Source organism: Protopterus annectens, chromosome 7.part1 (genome assembly GCF_019279795.1).
Source record: "Protopterus annectens isolate FY-2018-M chromosome 7.part1, PAN1.0, whole genome shotgun sequence".
Classification (NCBI taxonomy): Eukaryota; Metazoa; Chordata; order Ceratodontiformes; family Protopteridae; genus Protopterus; species Protopterus annectens.
The window spans coordinates 429,515,252-429,532,789 of record NC_056740.1 but is presented as its reverse complement, the minus strand read 5'-3'; the positions used below and the strand labels follow the sequence as shown (position 1 = coordinate 429,532,789).

General features: G+C 41.2%; 1 protein-coding gene across 1 annotated transcript in view; it reads right to left on the bottom strand.

Annotated features, from left to right (window-relative positions):
- NISCH (nischarin) overlaps nucleotides 1-17,538 on the bottom strand; it is a 1,490,316-nt gene that overhangs the window by 349,211 nt on the left and 1,123,567 nt on the right. Inside the window, exon 13 of the mRNA XM_044078886.1 lies at nucleotides 7,472-7,583. Coding sequence (XP_043934821.1) covers nucleotides 7,472-7,583 — 112 coding nt within the window. The remainder of the gene's footprint in view (nucleotides 1-7,471; nucleotides 7,584-17,538) is intronic.

Here is a 17,538-nt window from a genome sequence, read left to right as displayed (position 1 = left end):
GCTCCAAATGGAGTTGATCAGGAACATCTGTTTTTTGAGGAACTATACAATGCTGGTTTTGGTTTTCTGAAGTTGTTGGCCCAGCACAACAATAAACGTATTGCTCAACTAAAAGTGGATTTGGAGGAACTGGACAACAACATTAAGGAGAAATTAAGGGGTCAAAATGGCCACTTCAAAGACTATCAATTGGTCTTAGAAGCTGTTGATAAACATGAACATTTAATAGTGCAGAGAAAGCTTAGAAAAATTGACCGTGACATCAAAGCTTACAACAGCTGTCAAGCATTCTCTGCTAACCTTTCTACTAAACAGCCCTTAAATGCTCGTAATTTTAAAGGGTGTTTTAATAAGACTTACAGTTCTGCAGTTAAAAGCAGCAATGTTCCTTTAAGTTTTGGTTATAAAGGAACTACAAGTGGAGGCAAAGCATCAGAGACTATGCGTCATCAAGGAGGTGGTGCCAATGAGGCTGCTGCTTCGCTGATGCTTGGGACATCTACTATGAACTGTTCTAGTATTAGTCCTGGTAAAAACAAAGAAAGGACTAATTCAAAAATGGGAGAGGTTCGACCAAAGCTCCGGTATTCAAGCAGGGTCGAGGCAGGAGCCGTTTACGGAAACAATGACTGTTTTTGACTTTAATGTGAGTTTGGACAGTAAAATTTATAACGACTGATTTGGAGTTGTCTGACTCTCAAAAGCGCTTGTTGGGGTTGGGTTTAAACTTTTATCCCCAGCAAATGAGCAAATTTAGCCAACGCTTTGTTAGAACTGAAATTATACACCAGAAAACTGAATTTGTCATAGATAATGAAAGATGACTTTAAACTTGTTTCCTTAGTTAAAAAGCCTTCTGTTTTTAATCCTGCGTACGAATGCTGTTGAACAACAAACCTGTTTGTCAGTATTATAATTTGAATAAAGAAGACAGGAAAATGTTAAATGAGCTTATGAATAGGTATGATTTGAGGTTTATGAAGGCCGACAAGGGGGGTGGGTTGGTAGTGACGTCTACAGAGGATTACAACAAAGCAATGGAAGTTATTTTACGTAACAAAGATGAATACTGTGAAGTTAATTACAACTCCATTGAGAGATTTATTAAGTATACACTGTATGAATGGTGATCGGACAGCTGAGGCGTATGACTTTCTTATGATAAGGCTATCCGAGAGTAGGTATACTGTTCGGAACACCTAAGATTCATAAAAGCCTCACTAACCCCCCCCCTCCCCCTTTTAGGCCTATTGTTTCTTCCTCTGGAAGTGTTACTGATAACATTTCTTTATACCTGGACAAGTTGTTCAACCCTTTGGTTCAAAAGTTACCTTCATACACTTGGGATTCATGGTAATTTCTAAACCAAGTGAGGCTGTTCCGTTTGAGGGATTCATGGTAATTTCTAAACCAAGTGAGGCTGTTCCGTTTGAGTGATAAAGGTGTTAACATTAGGGAGAACAGAAATCATTTTCTTTCATGTTAATAGCTGATGTAATGTCATTATATACTGCTATACCGCAGCAAGAGAGAGTAGAATTTGTGTCTAGTTTTTACACAAATACACTACTTGGTTGGCATTTGTACTTTTTTGTTAGAACCCCTGTTAGAGAATAATTATTTTATGTTTAACAGAAAATACTATAAGCAGCTTCAAGGGGTAGCAATGGGTGCTACAGTTGCCCTGGCTTTTGCAGGTCTAGTGATGGGTTGGTGGGAGAGGGAGATATTGTCTACTTTGAAACTTGGTAATGAGATTTTATTTTATTATAGATTTACTGATGATTTGTTTTTTTTATTATAAAGGGACCTGTCGAACTGTGCAGTACCTTTTTGGAACAACTTAATGGAAGTAGTAATGTTTTTAATTTTACTTTGAGTGACTATGGTCACAGAGTTAATTATCTGGATGAGACGTTGAGCTGGAGTACCCTTGAAAAAAATGTTCTACCAGTATACACAGGAAAAATGCACAAGTCATTAATTATTTACACTACCACAGTAACCATCTTGGGTTTATGAAACAATATCCCTAAAGGACAGTACATTAGAGCCTCACGTATGACAAGTGATGATGCTGGTTTCCTTCAAGAAACTGAGTTCATCACTGAGTTGTTAACAGAGGCTACCCTATGATGTTATTAAAGGACATGGCTTTAGAAATTTACAACAGGAGGTCGATAGATTTTCCACCTATTTTAGGTCATGGATTCTAGGAGAAAAACGGTGGTACAGACACTGGAGATGGTTCCTATGTTCCTAGGTGTGTTACTGGTATGTCCGTTGACAGTGATGCCATCAAATCTGTGGTAAAGGACAACTGGAAAATTATCACTGGTGATGAGTTGCAACTAGCTTTGGGAAAGGTTAGCAATTTTGTATACAAGGAGGTCAACACTATTAAGAGTTTACTAGAGAAGGATAATAGAATGTCTCTCCCTCACTCGGGTAGACCTAAGGGTATACGTACAAGTGCTTAAGCTGCAGTGTTTGCAGGCACATTCACAAGGGAGTTTTTCACATCTGAGTCATACCATTTCTGCACCAGGGAGATTTAATTGCAACACTACTGATGTGATATACATTGTTCTATGTTCTGGATGTTCAGCCTTCTATAGTGGCATGACTACCACAAAACTAAATAAGCGGATAAAGGAACACTGTTACATTAGAAGTAAGGATGAAAACAATGCTCTATACAAACACTCACTTTGGTGTGATTTGTTTAGGAAATTTTCTTTTTCTGCTGTTGAACACGTAGACAAGGACTTGAGAGGTGGCAACATGAAAACTTGGTAGAAAGGAGAGAGACTCTGCGGCAATTAAGGTTAGGAACAGACAGCCCTCTTGGGCTCAAAGACACTGTCAACATAAAATGTTTTTTATCGTTGAGGAAAACAGTCACATAAGGTTGGATTTGGGACCCCCTTTGACTGTTTTTTAGCTTAATTTGTTTTAGAGTTATATTTTGTTTCACTGAACTGATGTAATTAAAGATCCAGTGGGCATGTATGTGTGAAGGGTGTATGTATTTATACATGGAAGTTTTACTAATGTTTGTATTTCTGAAGAAGTCTGACTGACGAAAGCGTGGATTAACCTGTTTTACACTCATTTTTCAGGCGGTGGTGCAGCGGTAGCATTGTTGCCTCACAGCAAGAGGTTCTCCAGTTCGATTCTCGGCTGGAGTGCGGGGAGTGCCTTCTGTGTGGAGTCTGCATGTCCTCCCCACTGTTGGGTGGGTGTTCAAAAGACATACATAAATGGAGGTGCCTTCGTTGAAGGTTGAACGCTGAGCTGGCACCTCGGCGTTCGTGAAAATCTACTGCCAATCATTAGCAGACTGGAGTTCTGCTGTGGCGACCCCTAACCGGGAAAAGCCGAAAGACAACAACACCACTCATTTTTAGGCTGTTCTCTGTTGCTTTCAGTGTTTTTGGTTCTTTTTTTTTTTTTTTTTTTTTTTTACACTGAGTGCTGTTTTTTTACAGGACACATGTTATCTGGATAGGTCAATCCACTTCTGATAGGAATCCTGTTACTAGCAATGTCCACAGGGCTCAATATTGAGACCCTGCTGTTTGGTATATACTTCACTGAAGTGAAGACCAATGATGGGGTCCTCTGCCTCACGACGATTGTAAACTGGGAGCAATCTCTGAATCCCCAAATGATGCTGACATCCTACAAATAGCCCTAAAAATGACAAAAACAACTGGTGCTAAAACCGTGGTCTGAGACTAAATGCAAAAAAAAATATGAGCAATCATACCCTTTGGTAAACCAGATATCCCTGCAAATTATAATACTGACAGCACACCACTAAAAGCAGACCCAGTGGTGAAGGACCTAGAAACATACATAGATCTTAACTAAACTCTGACCATCAGGTAGCTACAGTCGTGAGGAAATCCTTCTGTGTGGCTGAACTTATAAGTAAAGGCATGGCATCAAGATCAAAGGAACTCATAGTGCCATTGTACTTGGCGCTCATCAGGCCCATAATCAATTACAATGCTCCCTTCTGCATGAACCTAATCAGGCACTTACACTAACTGGAGCAGCCCCAGAGGTTTCTCACTAAAAAAATACAAAGCATAAGACACATGTCTTATGTAGACCAACTAAAGACCCAATCCCTTTCTTTACGCAGTCTCATATCATTTACTGAGAGGGAACTTATGCCTGACCTACACAGCATTCTCTAATCCAGCCCTGATATAAATGTTACATATTCGCAAGAAAAATTATACAAGGGTCACATGTTCCATGGATCTAAACCTTATCTGTGACTAACAGAACTTACTGCAGACACAGATTCATATCCCAAAGGCTACCTCATCTATGGAATAAACTTATCTTAAAAAAACAAAGCCTGTCCCTCACTCTCTTCAAAAAGAATTTGGTTAAGTGGATGGGAAACCATAAATTTACTCTCAGGGTACCGCCCATGTCCCTTATGGACAGAGGCAGTCTGTAAAATGACTCGGGTCTCCAACACACAAAGACTTACTACCCAGGATACTACCCCATCCCATATCTGGGGAACTAAGATATTACAGCGTCATATCCTGGGTATAACTGTCTAAGGCTTGTAAAGGCTCTTGTGCCATTAGCCTAGTAATCACCCAAGAACCTATGTGTTGAAATCTCGAACTCCCTTAGAAAAGGTGAAAACTGGGAAGCATGCATCATATATATGGCCAGATGTGGCATTTATAACATAAGAAAGGAAAATGTCAATAGGTCTGGAGTGCACATAAGACATCAGTACATAACAGAGCTGAATGACGAACCCATCAAGTCCCCGTTGCTACCACACAGTAGCCTGCAACACAGCTGGGAAATTTCAACAGTTTTCACTAAGAAGCCCCAAGATGCAAGCAGAAACCCTTAACTCTCCCCCAGGATGGGCAAGTTGACATCCACTCATTTCCCAATCTCCACACATGGATGCTTCAGTGCCTGAGCCATTAATCAAACTCGGGTTAACTGGGTCACATTCAGGGCTCTAACTCTACATGGACACCGGGTAGCCACTAATCAAACTCAGGTTACCTGGGCATCAGTCAGGGCTCTAACTCGCTACACGACACTGAGCCACTAATCAAAGTCAGGTTATGTGGGTTGCCTTCAGGTCTCTAACTCTCTACACAACAGCTCCAAGTAACTTTTGACAACATTCTTAAAATGAATTTCTTTACCAGGAACAGCATATACCCCAAATGCTTCATTTCCTGGCAAGTATACTAAAATTACAACTGGTGGGGAGTTGAACGGGTGAAGAGGGCTGACTAACTTCTCAAAGTGCGTATTTAAATATAAAACTTTAGTGTCCAATAATGAAGAGCGTTGCTCTAAAAAGAATGCCCGGAAGTACCAAAGACATGTACTTCAAAGGCCCCAGTGGATCCGTGAACTTTATTATTTTTTAGACTTTGAAGGAGATCCTCTTTGCTTCATTTGCTAGATGAACGTTAAACTTTTCAACATTTCTGTAAGAAACAACTACTAGTTACAGCATGACACAAAGCAAAAATATACATTTCTTAAAAGGCTTTATACCTCAGTGCTTTTGAGCTCTAGGCTAACTTTTAATGAATTTAGCAAAGGGAGATTAGGAGAATATACTGTTCTTCCCCTACAGAGAATGACTTAAGTTATGTTTTTACAGGGAATCTCATTATAAAGATGATCTTCACAAATCTGAGAGCAAGAAAAATACCTTGGTGACTTTGTCAAGGATTACTGCTTACTAATCCCACGGTAAAAACAAACATTTGTTTTACTTAAGGTGTAAATATTTAAGAGATACTTAGCACTGATATGAAGCAATGTACGCCACAAACAACTGCTTAACAGAGAAATTAAGCAGAATGACCTCACAGTTTGGGTGGTACCAAAGAAGTGTTAATCACACAGGATATTCTCTGCTTTATAGCCAGATTGTGTCCTACTGGCCATGGCATGAATCTACAGTCACACATATACAAGCCACAGGACTGCTGAAAATATCCATCCAGAAGACCGAAATCCTGCTGTAGATAACATCTAAATCAAACATATACTTTTCTAGAGAAACAGCATTGATGACCTGTCTGTCTAAGTCTAAAGAGAAGTGAAAATATTAGAAGAAATTTCAAACCAACAACTGCTGCAGCCAAAGAAAAGCTTTTCATTATAGCAGATACTTTTTAAGGCCTTTAGTTCCCTCTGGATGACAATAAAATTAATTATTATGCACAATTCAAAATCATGACTCTTGTAAGCAGTGACCACACATCTACTAATCATTCATGTTGTCTCACTTTACTGGTACAGTGATTAAGGCCATAAATGGTTTTCTTTTGGATTCATCATCAATTGTGTCAAATATTATAAATATGGACAAAAACTTGTATTCAGTTTTGCAAGTAAATTTAAATGGTTCATAGGTTCATAAGTATATACGAAGCTGAAATCACTAGGGCCTTTTGAAGTGTAGCCATGCATCCCAAATCTCTGACAAGTTCTGGTACCCTTTATAAGGGGGGTGGGAAGTGAACCATTTGAAAGCAGGTGCCTGGGAGATCACCATTTACAGGCTGCCCATGTGCATCGGAGACATGGCTGTCAAAGAAGGGATGAATTTCCTGTTCCCCATCCAACTGTCAAAGTTGCACTTGAATTGGGTTCAGGAGGAACTCTGCTTCACATGGATGGGGAGCCTGTTCCAGAAAAAGGATAGTGCCCGGGATACATACCTCTCTTTCTAGCAGGTCCCATTTATATTACAGGCAAGGTTTAAGTCATAAGAACAGGTAATTCTGGTGCTGTTTGTTATGCAGACATGCAGGAGGTTCATCATGGTGTGGTCTGACAATCCATAGTATGCCAGGCACAGATCTCCTCACAACAGCTTGTAGAACAAATTTCTGAGGGACTCCATTTGGGGCTGGCCTCTTTAAAGACATGGACCTCCCAACTCTAACTTCCTGGGTCCTGTCTGTAAGCCAGCCAGCTATCCACAGAATGACATAAGGGTTTATACCTGATCTCGAGTTTGTCAAAAATGCTCAAGTGTGGTACTGTGTCAAATGCCTTGGCCAGGTCAAGGTAGGCAGTGTGAACTGTTTTGCCTTCACCCATTGCTTTGGTAAGAAAGGCTGCATCTCCACATGGCAGGAGTGGCTTACACAATTTGATATTCATAAAAATGATGGGAGAAGACCCCCTTTTTGCTAGGTATGATATGAAATGTGTTGACATACTGGTGATGGAGTGGCAGTACTTGAGAGGAGCTACATGGAATTTTGTTGCTGCAGCAAAGCTTTCTGGCTGGATATTCAACACTGCACACATATGCATCTCTGAATGAAGTCTGGCATGCTATGCTGTTCTGTAAGAAAGCCCTGCACTAAACCCACACAGACCCCCTGTAAAGCAGACCTAGAAAAAGCAACAGCAAGCAGCATGATACATACATGATTACCTTGGCTTGAGCTGGCAGGATGGGACAAAGGAGGAGAGGAAGGCGGAACAGGAAGGTAAGAGCAGTTGGAGTTGGAACCAGCAGCAGCAGTAAGCCTGCAGTCCTCAATGATCTACCAAAGAAAGCAGGGAGAGCACCCGTTAGAATATAAGGAAAGAAAGCACGCTTCTGTAACAAATGAGAAAATGAAAGCAGCAGTAAGCTGATAAAAATCAAGTGTATTTTAACAAACAGTACAAGTTCTATTCTAGCAACAGTCTCCAGCACATTCAGAAAAAAAAATACAGTGAGGACAAAGCAGCTCTATTCATCTGTTTCCTGATATTAATCACAAATACGACATGCAAAAGCAGCACCTACTCTGCCTTGTTCCTGATGCTTTCTTTCCCTCTGTGTTCTGCTTGCGGCATTCTAACTGAGGATGACTACATCATCTTAAGATAATATTAAAATAATGAAAGCAGTGTGCGCTAAATGATTCCTGAAAAAAAAAAATCTAAAAGAACAGCAGAGCTTTGAAAAGACTACAGTTATCAGATCACATCAGCAGAAGTAGCCTGTAAAAGGAAAACAAAGTACATCATGCAGAACATAAACGCGCAGCTAGCCGTAATCCTTTACTTGGAACGACAATATCAGGCAAATTAACCATAAGGGAATGAATGAAGGGGTCTAAGCAGGTATGACAGCCCCCACAGCTAATGGGCAAAGCCACCCACATCCACATACTGCATAATGACATCTGAGGTTGTTGCACTTTAGGGGCAAAGACAAATCCGCCTCTGGAGTAACCTACTGTAGCTAAAACATTTTTTCCAGAAACTGGTGAAAAATTTCAAATTATGTTTAGGATAACGCAGTGCATCCTGGAAAAGAGTAACAAAATAGGAATCACGAGAGAGAACTCCATCATTCTTCAATGCATTAAATGACCAAAACTGGCAAGCACACCCTCCAACTCAGAAAGGGGAAGGACTGGCCAAATGCAAGGCACAAAAACATTCAGCTGAAAGAAACCAAAGCTAGTAAATAAAGGCAAAACGTGTTCACCTGCAAAAGTGTTTATTATTCTATTGAAAAACTGCATGTGAAAGCGTGATGCCTTTAATAAACATTTTTGGTTTCTCTGAGCAGAGTTTGTTATACACACACACACACACACACACACACACACACACACACACACACACACACACACACACACACACACACACACACACACACACACACACACACACACAGATATGTATACACACACACAATTTTTTTAAACTCTGGCTCAGAATTTACCCACTGCAGCTGCTAACTACCAAAAATACAGCACCACAGTTAGAAGTAAACTAATGCACACCTGACCGAGTCCCACAGAGCAAGCAGCATCACATCACTTACCCAAACCCAAAATCTTAAAAAGGCTTAAAATGTTCCTAATGTACTCTTTGATGTTGTTCAGGGACTTTATTAGAATGGTTCTTGATGTCTTAGATTGGAGTTGTACTCTTACACAACACCTCTCATGACAAAGTCCTAGAATGCAATATTGCGGGAGGGTGCTCACTATAATCACAGATGTTTGAACTGCAGGATCACCATAACGGTGTACTCATGCTAATATGCCACAGATGGACAGACATGCAGCAGATGCTGACAGCATCTAAAAAGGGCATGGGGACCTTCCATACAGCTGTAATCAGCAGAAAGTCTTGCCATCTTCCATTTTTTCTGGAGCACAGGACCATCAGTCAGATTAACTGCATTACCCAACCTATGGTAACAAAGGGAGACATCTAAAGGCTGCTGCTGGGATAAAAACCTACATATTCACCCATTCTTTAAAACACTTATTGTTGTGAGGGTTGAAGTGGCAACAAGCAGAGCAGGGCAAACCAAACTGCCCCACCCTCACTCGCTATTTCATCAAATCAGATCCCTCAGCCTCCACAGATAAGCTGGGAAATATCATCCTTCAATGTGTTTTGGGTCTGCCTGGGACCTCCTACCGGTGGGCTGTCCCTGGTACAAGTACCATGTAAGGTGCTCAAATCATGTTAATGGACTATTTTCAACTTGGAGCAGTCACTGTGCTCTGAATCCTTGGGGACTGCCAAGGTTCTCCATTTGTAATGGAGATTCAGTCCAATTACCATATACAGGAACATTTCTGCGATTTACATCTGTGATTTCATCCTTTTGGTCTCTACCCAAAGCTCATGACCACAGGTGAGGATGATGACAGAAACTAACTGGAAAACTGAAAGCTTCATCTTATGATTTCCTCTCTACCTTTACTAATTAGCAAGACAAAGAGATAAATTTAAATACTTCCACCGGATGTAACTGTTCACCCATTACCTGCCAACAGCAATTGTTTTCCTGAATAAGACTACGTCCGCAGATTTGGAGGTACTGGTTATTAATCCAGCCATCTAGCCACTTCACATGCTTCACTGCATACTGGACATCAGAGCCAAATTACCCTAATGGAACACAATCATCTGTAAATAAATACTTTAAAAAAAAAAAAAGCAACCCTCAAGTGCCATGGCCTCAGTCTGAACATTTTCCATACATTGGGTGCATCTTGATATCCGCTACATAAAATCACAAACATGAGTGGAAGGAGGACACGTGTTCCTCAAATACAGGGACCAGCTGTCATGTGACAGCAGCTCTGGGATTTCTCACAACTGCAGCACTGATTACTACCGCATCTACCTGCATGATGTGTTTTACTAACTGAGCTACATTATGAAATGGCACTTAACCTTTTATTATATTATGTGCGACAGTGATCAAAGCATCATCAAAGTCAAGATAAACAGTAGGCACTATAACTCCCTTATCAAGTGATTCTATTACCCTGTCAAAGAATGCCGCTAAGTTCCATGCCTGAGAGAAATAGGTCCCAATGTTATGTTGGATAACTATCACTAAATACCACTCTCTCCAAGACTTTACACAAAATATGATCAAAAATGTGTGGATATGATATCACACCCTCCTTTGTGAAATGGTAACACCATACCCTACAGTCCTAGAAAAGAGATGGGTCATACTAAGATTTCGCTTAATTAATTTCTAATTAAGGGTTAGCATAATGTTTAAGGTGTTTACCTTACAAACACAAGATGCAGTGTTTGATTCTCAAATGGGATAACTGGCTAGGCTTAAAATGGCCCACAAGGGCAGTTAGTCTAGTACTAACCTATGAAACTTAACTACACCAAGTACTGTGGCACACAAGGGTAAATCCCTGGCTGCACTCCAGATAAACCATGTCTGACTAGCAGCAGGCGAGCTGGAGGGACCAGGGTATGAAGTATGGGAGTGATTGGTCAACAGCATTTCGTTCAGCCATCCATCCTGGAGGGAGGTAGCTTGGTTTACTGCGTTGGCAATAGCTACAGCATTAACAGCCTGGTGCGCTACTTCGTCTTCTGGTTGAACATGTGCAGAAGCACTCATGCACCTCCCGAGACAGCTGTAGTGGAACCTGCAGGCTGGCAAGGGGGCTGGAGGAAGAACGTCATGTAGAATCTGCAGAATGACCAACCCTCTAACACCCAACTCGTATCTTTGCCAGGGAACAAATGGACTGGAGAGTTACTGCCCTGACTGGATGCATAAAGGGGAACCACTTAGCCGATCCTGTGGGTCCCCTACCCCGAAAAATTGTACTTAATCTTTCTCAAAGTCTGAATAGAAAATCATCTGTTATGTTGCCTGGTCCCATGGAACATGGGCTTCTTACATTACTTGCATCAGGATGTATAGAACCCTGGCATTGACATTGTTGCTTACTGTGAAGTCAGCACAGTGCTGCAACATACATGAATGCAGATACAGACCTTCTACGATACTTAAAACATTTCTGGAAAAGTGATGGCGCTGATCCTACAACCTCTAGAACTTAAGATTTTTGGGGATACAACACTGTAAATTAGGTTCCAAACAGGCATTCTTGAAAACACTATTATAACCTTCAACAACAGGGCGATATCAGAGGGCATGGACTGTTTTATCCTTAAGAACTGATTACACCTCCTCTTTGTGGAAAATGATGCTTTGGCCTTCCCAACTTGAAATGTTCTCTTATTTAAATTGATATTCTCCCTCAAAGACATATCCTGAAGGGAACTTGAGGCATCGGCATCACTGCTGTTACTGTCGTTGCCTATGAGGCAGTGTTCCTCCTCCCCCTCGTCTCCGCTGGTCTCTCCTTCAGTTCTCCTAGTTGGCGTGCCTGTAAAATATCTGGATCCCCTCAACCGTCCATGCCAGACTGCTCCCATTGTGATCCTAATATTCGGTGATCTCTCTACTTCTCAGGAAGTTGACCTTACTGCACACTCTTGTAATACATGGGGACTGAGGTATCTCATGGGGAGACAAAGAGCACTGCACCATTAGCCATAATGTACTTGCAGGCCACCTGAGCCCCCCAAGCCCTGTCAACCCCCCCCCCGCAGTATGCAGGAATCTGTTCAACTGGTTGGACGAGGATTAATGACTTGAAGGTGTGCCTGTACCCCACTTCTTAATCTGCACACACTCCAACCTAGCAATATGTCTTATGTCTTGACTCTGTCAGAGCATAGTGAGATGTCTTTCCAACATGCCTCTCCCCCAGGACAGGCACACCCATCTTCACTGCCTGAGTAATCAAGCAACAGAACTGCTAATTGAATTTAGTTTGCCTGGGCTATAGTCAACGCCTTATTCGACTACATCACAGGCAAAAGCTTATGAGACCACGTTTGGTCAAGCTAAATCCTCATCCTGTAGGGAGAGATTGGGTTTCTGGCCAAGGTAGCAGCTCTTTGCAGTGTTGCCAAGCAGTCTTTGGCAAACCTCTTAAAAAGGAGAAACCGGGGAACATCTCCAAACACGCATGTAGTGAATACCCTTAAACTGCATGTCTCAGATTTTCAGCATCTGCTGCAATGAACACCTATGTGGAGTATGAAGGTGTCTGTTCAATTCACATTTCAAGTTACCCAAGGTTTTCTGGTCTTAGAGTTAATTTATACTGCTTAAGAGGGTACAGAGACATCAAGCCCACACCATAGGATGGGAGTTTCCACTCAACATAAAAAAAAAAAAATTTTTTCAGAAAGTGAAAAGTTGGCTACTGATTTATTTATTTATTTTTTTCTTTTACTAGCTTTCTATGACAGGCACAGCTTGGACACTGGATTGCAGACATATTCCCTGGACAGCAGTTTCTACTGTGTCCTTTACAGAAGGACGAGAAGCCCTTCACCGAGCGTCTAAAGGTAGGTTAGCACCTTCTAAGAATACCTGGCAAATATCATCCATTTGTAATATGGCAACAAATTAGCTAGAGACTAAGGTCTGCCTGCTTGAATTGTGATGACCACCCCACTGTGCGTTTCTGGAGAGGCAAAGACAGGTAAAGATATCATAGCAGTAGAAACCTGGACAAGGAGCAGATGTAGCTTAGCCTTGTTGGGATATGCTAACTCAAGTTTCAGGATAGGTTACTACAGCCTTTGACAGTCTACCCCTGAACTGACTCTAATCAGAACATTTTTAGGCCTCCCCTTCTGATGCTTACAGTTAAGTTTCTGCAGCTCCATGGGCAATCTCAAAGCACCTCAATATACCGTAAGGAAAAATTTTCACAGACACAACACTGCATTAATGGACAGCTCATTTACTAGGATGAGATAGGCATCCCTTGGCCAGAGCAGTTGGTCTATTGTGTTCCAAAAAACCTTTCGAACTGCTATCCTTTATAAGTAATGTATTTTTCAATGTTTCTAAGTAATGTATTTTTCAATGTTTCTTTATAGTCATATTGCGCTTTTCATCTTAGCAAAACAGGCGATATACGAAGTAATGCTTTCAGGGAATCTGCTTCTTGCAGGCCCACTTGCTGCAGACTTTTTCTGTGAATATCTTTAAGATACCTCAAAGAAAAAAAATTCAAACAAATTGGCACTAAATAAGCAAATCAGCAGATTATTAACAAATAAAAAGAAGAAAGAGCACTTCTAATTCTCGATCTTAACGTGAATATTGACAAAGGAACAAATGAAAAGTAAAATGACAGTTCAATTCAGCAGCAAAAACAAAAACAACTATAAAGCTATGATTAAGTTTACTTCCTAATATTGACCTCAATATAGAGGTAAGCTTGCAGCTATGATTACGTTTACAGCTGGACTTCCGAATATTGACCTCAGTATGGAGGTAACCTTGCAGCTATGATTTACTTTACAGCTGGACTTCCTAATATTGACCTCAGTATGGAGGTAACCTTGCAGCTATGATTACGTTTACAGCTGGACTTCCTAATATTGACCTCAGTATGGAGGTAACCTTGCAGCTATGATTCCGTTTACAGCTGGACTTCCTAATATTGACCTCAGTATGGAGGTAACCTTGCAGCTATGATTTAATTTACAGCTGGACTTCCTAATATTGACCTCAGTATGGAGGTAACCTTGCAGCTATGATTACATTTACAGCTGGACTTCCTAATATTGACCTGAGTATGGCGGTAACCTTGCAGCTATGATTACGTTTACAGCTGGTCTTCCTAATATTGATCTCAGTATGGAGGTAACCTTGCAGCTAGGATTACGCTTACAGCTGGACTTCCTAATATTGACCTCAGTATGGAGGTAATCTTGCAGCTATGATTACGTTTACAGCTGGACTTCCTAATATTGACCTCAGTATGGAGGTAACCTTGCAGCTATGATGTCATTCACAGCTGGACTTCCTAATATTGACCTCAGTATCGAGGCAACCTTGCAGCTATGATTACGTTTACAGCTGAACTTCCTAATATTGACCTCAGTATGGAGGGAACCTTACAGCTATGATTACGTTTACAGCTGGATTTCCTAATATTGACCTCAGTATGGAGGTAACCTTGCAGCTATGATTATGTTTACAGCTTGACTTCCTAATATTGACCTCAGTATGGAGGTAACCTTGCAGCTATGATGTCATTTACAGCTGGACTTACTAATATTGACCTCAGTATGGAGATAACCTTGCAGCTATGATTACATTTACAGCTGGACTTCCTAATATTGACCTCAGTATGGAGGTAACCTTGCAGCTATGATTACGTTTACAGCTAGACTTACTAATACTGACCTCAGTATGGAGGTAACCTTGCAGCTATGATTACGTTTACAGCTGGACTTCCTAATATTGACCTCAGTATGGAGGTAAACTTGCAGCTATGATTTAATTTACAGCTGGACATCCTAATATTGACCTCAGTATGGAGGTAACCTTGCCAAATGGATTCACGGATGCTTACTAGACTAACGAACATGAGGGCCTTTTTAAGCCTAGCCATGCATCCAAAATCTCCGACAAGTTCTTGTGGGATGAAACATTTACAAACAAGTGTCCAGTAGAGAGAGAGATGCCAAAACAAGAATGAATTTTCTGTTCCCCATCCAACTAAGTTACATTTGAACAAGGTTAGAGAGCAACTTTGCTTCACCTGAATGTTACAGAGAAGGGGAAGTCTCTGGTACACATACCTATCTCTCCAGCAGGTGCTATTTATATAACAGACAATTTTTAAGTCTTTAGAACAGTTTTAACTTAGAACAGTCTGGTTTGTGGATATGCAGGAGGTCCATCAGGGTGGGGTCTGACAATGTCTTGTATGCCAGGCACATCTCCTCTCAATAGCCTGTAGGAGACAGATTACAGAGGGATAGGGCCTTGAGGTTGTCTGTACAGGACGTGTTACTTATGCCTTGCATTTTTTTAGTAAGGAAACTCTATGACCATTCCAATTGTTGGATGTGCCTGGTTAGGTAGATAACAAAGGGGGCATTGTACTCAATGACAGGTCCGATGAATGCCAAATACAATGGAACAATGACTTCCTTGAACCTAGATGTCATACCTTTGTTTACAAGTTCTACGACATAGAATGATTTTCTTACTACTGCAAACACGGGATGGTCAAACACTAGATTACTATCTGTGTGTTTCCCCAAGTCCCAGACTACTGGGCCAGTTCTTAGTGTTGTGTTGTCAATATGATAGTTACCAGGGGTGGATGGCTTCCCAAAAGATACTACTACTACGCTTTTCTTGGCATTTAGTTTTAGTCCATCACTCTGACACCAGTTATTTTTCTGAGTTAGCCCCTCCTGGAGAACATTTATGTTGGAGGTGGATTCTATGACAGCTCCTAATTTGCAATGATCTGCAAATTTAGTCAGCCAGAGGCCACTGACACTGGCCTTGATTTCACAGAAGTAATTACCAAAAAGCAACAGTCACAGGACTGTTCCCTGAGGGGCTCCACTTGCAAATGTCCTCTTTGTAGAGGTGGACTTCCCATTTTTAATTTCCTGGGTCCTGTCTGTGAGCCAGCTGCCTATCCACCAGTTAACATAAGGGTTTATACCTAAGTCTTTTTTAACAATGCTCGTGCAGGGTACTGTGTCAAATACCTTGGTCAGGTCAAGGTAGGCAGTGTGAATCATTCTGCCCTCATCCATTGCTTTACTGACCTTCTCAAAAAAGTCCACAAGGTTTAGTAGATATGACCACTCAAACAAAACCAACGTGGGTTGGGTCCCATGTCTGGAGGTTTCTTATGTCATTATTGATCATTTCAATGATAATTCTTTCTTTGCAAACAAAACTAGTGAGCCTTATGGGTCTGTAGTTTCCATGGTCTGTAGATGGCCCACCTTTGTACAGAGGGATTACTGTTTCGGTTTCCTATTTGTGAGGCACAAATCCTGTTTGGAGGCTACAGTAAAACAGCAATTCCAAAGAGCCTTATAGGTCACATTTCATGCTATTTAGAAGCCATCCTATGATACTGTCTGGGCCCATTGATGCAGTGTTCTTGATCTTAGAGACAGCATTAAAGACCTGTTCCCTAGTGATAGTAGGGGGAGTTGTATCTGATAGCATTTCTTGAAGGAAGGGGTTGAGGAGGAGAGAGGGCTAAAAGTTGGAGCTGAATTTATCAGCCAGTAGGTTTGCTATGTCTTCTGGCTCAGTATAGGTGGCTCAATTTAGAATTAGTTCTGCATTCAATTGTGTATTGCCTTTGAGGTTGCAGACACGGTTAAGGGATGCCCTGTGGTTGTCCTTGGTCTGGGAGACCAAATTAACCTCAAGTTTGGCTTTTGTATAATATTTTTCCTCTGAGTAGTTTATTTAGATTGAATATCAGAGTTCTTTTATCCTGGTGGGTGCTTCACATCCCAATTTTTACTATGGCTTTCTTCCTTCTGTTATACAGCCTATTGATGCTGCGATTCCACCAGGGTGGCTTGTCTCGAGTTAGTTATGTGCTTCTTCCTGGTAGGCAAAGTTGTCTCTATGCAGCTATTAACATGCTTGTATAGGGTTCCTTTGAATAGCTGCATGTAGGCAGCAGTGTTCTCAAGGTTTATGGGGGCTTAAAATTTCACCAAGTTATCACTTAATAGCGGGAAGTCAGCCTTAGAGTAGTTCCTGAATATTCCAGGTTTTATTTTTACTTCAAAGGTGACCATTCTGTAGTCTGACCTTACCAGAGACGACATTACACTAGGGGGTGCGCAGCAATCTCCCATATTAGTGGGGACCAGATCCAGTACGGTTGCTCCCCTGGTCAGTGTACTGACAATCTAGTCAAGGGAGTTTGTGTTTACAAAATCCAGAAATCTCTGTGCTTGTACTTCTGGCATCATATATGATTCCCAGTCAACAGCGGCGGTATTAATTTCACCACCTAATATGGCAATGGGTTGGATGATGAGAGCTTCCAGTAAGTTTAAATACTTGTTATGGATTTCCTGGGTCATAGACAGGGACCTATAGCTTTTTCCTTCGGTGATTTGAATGTGGAGAAGCTCAAGTGCATTGTCCTGTTTGACCAGCCTGGAGGTATATTTACTTCTGATGTAAACTGAGACAACTCCACCTTTAGTCCCAAGTCTATGCAGTAGCTAGTCTAAATGTGTGGAAGGAACTACACAATGGTGTGCTGTCCTCGGCTTTAAACCATTTCTCAGTGACTGCACAGATGTCAACATTCTTTAGGATGAGGAGAACTT